At 33.9% G+C, this 7,421-nt stretch overlaps 1 protein-coding gene across 1 annotated transcript; it reads right to left on the bottom strand.

Moving 5' to 3' along the window:
• Window positions 1-650: 650 nt before the first annotated feature.
• LOC123541192 (uncharacterized) lies at window positions 651-2,950 on the bottom strand. The gene is made up of 3 exons (XM_045326607.2): window positions 2,588-2,950; window positions 1,849-2,016; window positions 651-1,545 (listed from the first exon to the last, which is right to left on the bottom strand). The coding sequence occupies exons 1-3, from the start codon at window positions 2,820-2,822 to the stop codon at window positions 1,352-1,354; spliced, it is 597 nt and encodes a 198-aa protein (XP_045182542.2). The 5' UTR covers window positions 2,823-2,950; the 3' UTR covers window positions 651-1,351.
• Window positions 2,951-7,421: the final 4,471 nt, after the last annotated feature.

Raw genomic sequence — 7,421 nt, 5'->3', positions numbered from 1 at the left:
CCTCACCTATCTTAAAATATTCTGCCTTAATGTATGGTACATATATTATTACAGCATACACCGCAACCAAGTTGTGAAGTTGCCCAATTCGGAAACGGTAGGTAAAAGGATCGAATCCCACAGATGGGCGTTCCAATGTGACTAGTGAGCCGCCAGCTATGTACAGAATAGTTACTGAATACGTGCCTATCAGATTCCTGGCATTAAACCAAAGGATTCATGAAGATTATACGTACAAGACAAAGGTATCTCGAAAGTCAAAATAGCTGGCCTTTTCCAAAATGGGTGATATAGTAATAAAACAAACACTACATTCAACTATTTCAAGAACTTTTCTTAATTTTCCCTAAATACAAATAATGTTGTAAACAGAATATCCAGTTTTGACACGGCTGAAATTCTAAATGATGCATACACCCACAGGAGTTATGTATCCTTCGAGATTCATAGTGAGCGCAAACACATTCTAGATTTCTATTTATAATGTATCACAGTTTAATATTTATCAGCTTACGACAAATGGGCATATGCAAAAGAAATTATGGTACGCATTTCTTTAATACCGAATGAGTCATCGTCTTGCGAAAATGTTGACAAATTAAGTGTCAGAAAAACGGACGGTGCTATTTTTGATGCAACGTTATAAGAGATAAAATATTCAAGTTGACATTTTTTTTTCTCCATATTTTATTTTCTATCAAAACAACTTACAAATAATAAACAATATATTCAAAACATGTAAAGAGACAAGAAATACCGTAAGACAAAAACTACATATTACATGACAAATTAATGTAGAAGTTATCTATGCAAGTTGCGGCAAATAAAATAAACCGTACAAGCACCAAGTATTTTATGATTCAGTGCCTGCTAAACACAAGACACCACTGTGCATTCATCATTTTTACCACAAAGAAGAGCTAACATATGCTCCAGTACCCATCAGACTAGATTCTATACAAGACCATACTTATAACAGATGTCGTCATCTATGAAATTAATATGATGGTGTTGGATATTATTGTAATTTGGTATTCAAAATATACGTTTATGGTATGGAATAGAGAACATTTTATGAATTTTATCATGCAGAATTTTACGAATGGTAAGAGCGTAGTCACGTGGCAAATGTTGAAAAATGCACAACAATCAGCGCATTTCTGAATGTTCGAAGTGTACGTTACTTGAAACACAGACTTCTGTGAAACACCTCACGCCAACTGCTGCTTTCTCGTTGAACCATGGGAATTATAATTGTATAATTTTCACCACTGTTTAACAGTTTTCACAATTGTTAATATTTCAAACGAGCAGCTGTGTTTAATACTGTTTATTACAAACAAATCTTGGACTACACTTTCGACTGAAACTTTACAGAACAACGTGAGTGTATACATTGACAAACATTCAGAAGCCCTGCCATAAAGGTTATCCCAGCTGATATCGCAGCTAACCACCAACTCGCACCAAGATGTATTTTCTTGACCCCGTAGTCCCCTATCACATGACCATAATATATAACAGGTCCGCTAACAATGAAACCGCCTGAAAGAAAACATGAAATATTTCAAATTAGAAATAATTAGGAACTAAGCTAGTTCAAATTAGAAACAATTAGGTACTAAGTTAGTTCAAATTAGAAATAATTAGGTACTAAGTTACTTGACTCAATATCTACATTTAAAAAATCAAAATAATAAGAATATTTTGGCATTAACCTATTTGAAGTAATACCAAATGGACAACAACGAGCTGCAAGGTTTAAGGACGTGCACAATGTGAAATTCTACGAAAGAAGTTGTGAATTCAGTTGTACAGGCATCTCATAAATGCAAAACTGCAACTTACCTGCTAGAATCGTCAGGGCTGCTATGGCTATGAATATTTTTGCCACGTGTTTGCCACTTTTTTCTTCGTTATAACAACACAGAAGGTAAACAGAGGACACCAGGCTAATTGACAGCAACGCCAGGCCCGTTATCATCAACCCAAGTACTATCTTAACAGCTTCCGTATCTAAAATTTCCAGGCAGGAAAAAGAGAATATATGTTCAATTAATTTCTAACTTCAAGAAGTAGTATTTGTGCTTATCAGAAAAAACTTCGTACCATCTTTATATCTGGCTGTATTTAATGTTCCTTCATGATTGTCTAGATGTAATTAATATATCTATTATGCTAACCAGTTAAAATGTGTATTAATTTAATATTCTAGCATAAAACTGCTATTATCATAGTTTTTAACCGATTTATCAAGATCACGAACAGTGCAAAACTTTTTTTATACATCATGTATATTAACGTTCCGTGTATGGTCAGTTAAAACCAATTTGTGAGGAAATGAATGCTTATCGTCGTAATATAAATTTAATTTAGCCTTTACACATTTCATACTAAAATAGCGTTAACACGTGTTCTTTTCTGTAATAGCATTTGCAGAATCCCTCGGAATACGTTGGTGGGTAGGTGACTGGCACGGGGACGTACCCAATCCCTCGTGGTTTCTGCAGATGTTATAACACGAAAACACGCGTTATCCCTAACTTCGATTTTTTAATACTTGTAAAACAAAAATCATTTTTCTTACATAAGTAAGTGCCAGAAATTTCTGCAAATGAGTCATCGGAGTCTGGAATGGAGTCCGCCTTCATGTAGTAAGTCTGGCGTTTCCACAAGAGTCCGCTGTCGACCTCTTTCACAACTGTGACATTTCTCACCGCAGCATCTATCTCCCCCGATATCCAGTATGGTAATAAAAATGAGGCCATTGCAAACAGCCATGCAAAAATGTAGAGAAAACAGATGAATTTAGCTAGATCCATAATTGTTTAACAGTGATAAACAGTTTAAAAATTTGAATCCTTTCTCTCCGCTATCTAATATAAAACTGAATTAAAGGCTACTGTTACATAATCGTTTTATTTATAGTAAAGTTATTTATACCAGACATAACAATCAGGTATTTAAAGAAAAGAAAATTTCCAAGTTATTTATAGCGCCACACGTCATGAATTAAAGGTATATTAGACCCATATTTCATATAGTTAATGCAAACATACGTAATTAACAGTTTTATGGGTTTTAACTAACAGTACTTGCATTAGGTTTAAAATAGTACACACTTTGTACGTACATGTTCAGCAATTTTTATTAGTTATTTTCATTCAGCCAAATAAATTAAATATGTTAAGACGAAATATGGGCATTAGATAATACCTCGTGTACCAATGACAAAGTAACGGTACAAAAATTCACCACTTATCCCGCACGTAGCAAAGGACTTATTCCTGTTAAAGCGTGTCCTTCCACTTCTAATTCGGATAGGGGTGGGGATCACAGTACACGGTTGTGTCAAAATGTCTGAAAATCAACCCAAACCTATACAAGTTACAGACATGACAAAAATCATGTCCTCTAAGTTTAATCTCACCTTTGACCTAGGAATATACATCTTTCGCGCGATTAATCGTCTTTTACTTCTTAGTGAAGCGTTGATTTGCACCTGGTATTGTAATTGTATAAACAAGAAATGTCTTTAAAAAGACAAACGGCGTAGAGGTAGTAATGTTTGGCGCATGGAAAAATCAGAATTAAACAGGATGTACAGACAGAAAAGATTTGGATATGCATCTATGAGTACATGATTTATTTGCAAATATTTCAACTAAGCAGCAAATGTAAATGATCAATAGGTATCCTTTCAGTGATAGAAGGTCAAAATGATTTGACGTCCTGTGCCGATTATAATTCCGTGTTGGGTCAGAATCCCCCATAAGTAACCCATTAGCAGCATACAATTTTAGTTTGGCAACTGCTGCATCTAAATCGTCCTTACTGCGCTGTCAACGCATTTTATCTTGAAGGCGAATTATATGCAAGGAATAAAACACCTGAAAGTGAGATTTAAAGCAGTTCTTAAAGTGAAAGCCGGGTACTAAAACCTTGTTTTACACATAAAGGCCGCTGAATACCTGAAACAGAAGCTTTTGGATCACTAGTAGCCCAGGTAATCCTAATTACTTGATTAAGTTCACAGTTTTAATAAAATTTAAAGCAAAAAATCAAGTTGAAGTCAGTTGAACATTTGCAGGTTTGGAGAAGTTCAGCAACTGTTTGGGTAAAGTAATAGGTAAATAATTACATTTATGATGGAATAGTGATTTTTCAATTTAATTTGCACATTGATGTTGTTTGCATAGTCATTATTTTCATGAAATGTCCTCCACTGGTGTTGTTATTGTTTTCCTCTGCACTTACCAGAGCGAGGCTCCAGTGGAAAACGATCCCAGGTGTAAAAATATGTACGGAATAACTAAGTTTCGTGAAATAATAACAGAATTGTTAAAATTTTCTGCTTTATTTTCAAGAATAACATAAATTTGCCAGATATGTGAAACCGCGTAAAGTGCTGAAACCGGGCACACTGACTCTACAATTACAACCAACCACACATTCATCTGTACGCGAGGTACAGTGGCAGAAATTTACTTTCGATTTCTCTTGCGATAATAAATTACTAAATATTTTAAAATTTGAATAAATCATTTTAATTTTGGGTAACAAAACTAGATCTACTAAATATCCTCTGTTTAATATGTGCTTTCTGGTATTCAATGTTATTTAAGACTTAGCAATAAATGGTTTATCTTTTCAGCGCGCACCTGTTCCGTGCCCCGATTACTATAGAATGTAGACCAACATCCATGTTATACAGCTACGTCGAAAAAAGTTATTGACAATATAAGATAATGATCTGAACTGAAACAATGAGCTTTAAATTTCAGCTAGGGGTCTTGCATAAAGAAAACCAATTACGACATTACATCTTTTTAGGTAATGTGCGTAATATAAAATTATAAAGAGATAATTTGCTATTTCGTACCCGATAAGAAAATTGCGAAGGTTAATATGTTTTAGGTCACTTGTCACGTAGTGACAGGGTGAGCTTTTGTGATCGCATTTTGTCCGTCGTCCGTTCACAATTTCTTGTGAACACGATAGAGACCACATTTTGCAATCAGTTTTAATCAAACGTGATCCGGTATGCAAGTTTTTATCCCATACGCCATATATTTATTTCCATGTAAATAAGATGTGACGTTTTGCGTCCTACAACCCGTGTAATTTTGATTACTTTGCATTTCTCCGTTGTCATACTGGTCAAAGAAGTTAATCTTTTCATGTGTATACAATGCATACGGTTATCTAATCATTTTTATCAAAAACACAGCGTGGGTAGTCTTGGTGTTCAATATCACGGTTAGGCTTATCTCAACGATTTTAAAATATCAAAAACTAGCTACGCAATACGTGGAGCTTATCTATCAATGCATATATATTATATCTGTTACGCGGGAGCCTAATACATCGTTATCGTCATGGGAATCCATATACATCTTATAGATATAATTTTCCGTTGGAATAACCATTGATAATCCGTTGTTGCACTGTTTAGTTTTCAGAAAACCGAATTTGGAAATTTCAGCGGATACAAAGGCATACTACAAAACATGGAGTGGAGTGCAGTCATGTAGAGAAGTCGTGTAGTGGAGACAAAGTTGAAGTGGAGTCCTGGTGTGGAGTCTAACTTGGAGAGGAGTCGTGGAGTAGAGTCAAATTTGGAGTGGAATGGAGTCAAACTTGGAGTGGAGTCGTGGAGTGGAGTCAAATTTGGAGTGGAGTCATATTTTGGAGTGGAGTCAAATTTATTTTTGTCATGTTGTCATGCGAGTCTTTATGTTAATATTTCTCAAATAATGAATAGTATCTATATCTGTGTAAGTCTTTATAGTTCCATGTATTTCTAACATCTATCATGTGGCTGATTAAATATTTGAAAGTTTCATTAGGGTATATTGAATGGTTGTTGCATACATCAATTAGGAGAAAGGTTATGCATTATTGTTCTACAAAATACTGGTGTTAATTCCAATTAAAAATGATGGAATATTTTTATAGCATTCCATGATATAGCACTGGACTTATTATTTAAATTTGAAATGGCATTTGCATTTATAAATTATAAATGTTCATCACATGGAGGTGACATGTTGTTTTTCTCTTGTTAATTAAAAGTAACACACTTTTAAGTGAAACTTTACATAATACATATACAAAACATTTTTCTTATCTGTGACATGCCTTTGAGACCACTGGGATGAATGGGGCTATTGGAATCAAGGTCAATGTCAAACTTTACATAATACATATACAAAACATTTTTCTTATCTGTGACATGCCTTTGAGACCACTGGGATGAATGGGGCTATTGGAATCAAGGTCAATGTCACTATTTGAAGAGAATTTTCTTACAAACATTTGCCAGCACAAATGGTCGTGTATATTTTTTCTAGACTCCTACAGTGACATTTAAAACTTATTTACCTCTTGTCAACAGACAAGTCATGAAACAGTACCTTCGCTTCATGGATAATATTTACAAAGCCAATGTATCAATTAAGTCAAATATGTTTAAAATTTGTAGTGAATGATTTAAACTGAGAAGAATGAGATTATCAGGCCAGGGAAAATCTTCAGATTTTCATACCAGTTTTGGAGAAGAACACACAGGTATCCACTCTTCGGTTTTTCTTTCATAACATCAATTTTTATCAATCATTTTGATCAGGTATAGAGTATATGTTATATATTAAGCCTTCTAGTCATTACCTTGAAAATGGGGAGTACTATATTGTTCACTGATAAAGGTTATGAAAAATATTGTCTATTATTAATATACCCAACCCATCAGAGAATACATGAAGTAGTAATTAGAATGTTCAGTTGGAACTAAGTTTGGGAACTTGGTTATAACGTTTTACCATTATTTCATATTATGGTCTATTTGAATATGTTCCCATGGGCTGACCACCTTTCGTTTTGTTTACAACTGTTCTCAAATAAATAAAATTGTATTTCATATCTATGTGATGCTTTAAAAGGTCTTTCGTAAACAAAGAGATAAAGTATTCTGGCAATTAACAATTTGACAAGACCACTGTTTCGTGTACCTACAATCAATGTAAGACAAAGCATTATTTATATTGAAAAGTTATAAAAATATAAATAGATTAATATAGATAAAACAAATTTGACCCAACTCCACGACTCCACTCCAATTTAGACTCCATTCCACGAGTCCACTCGTGATAGTTACTATCAATTTAAAACGTAACAGGAATATGAATGTTTCAAATATTTTCATAGCTGACAGAAGAAAAACAATTATTTTGAAATTACTACCAAATATTACAGGTTATAGTGAGTAGTTTATAGGAAAAAGATGTTTCCTTTTGTGAAGAAAGCACCAAACTTTGAATGCAACTATTTTAAAGTATGCTGATGGAGGAGACACGCAGTTCGCTTATCCCAATTAGCTTAAAATGAGGCCCCAAAAAGGAACCTATATTTTATTTATTTTA

Source organism: Mercenaria mercenaria, chromosome 16 (genome assembly GCF_021730395.1).
Source record: "Mercenaria mercenaria strain notata chromosome 16, MADL_Memer_1, whole genome shotgun sequence".
NCBI classification, from domain to species: Eukaryota; Metazoa; Mollusca; class Bivalvia; order Venerida; family Veneridae; genus Mercenaria; species Mercenaria mercenaria.
The sequence above is the reverse complement of the archived record's forward strand: the minus strand, read 5'-3'. Positions and strand labels throughout refer to the sequence as shown.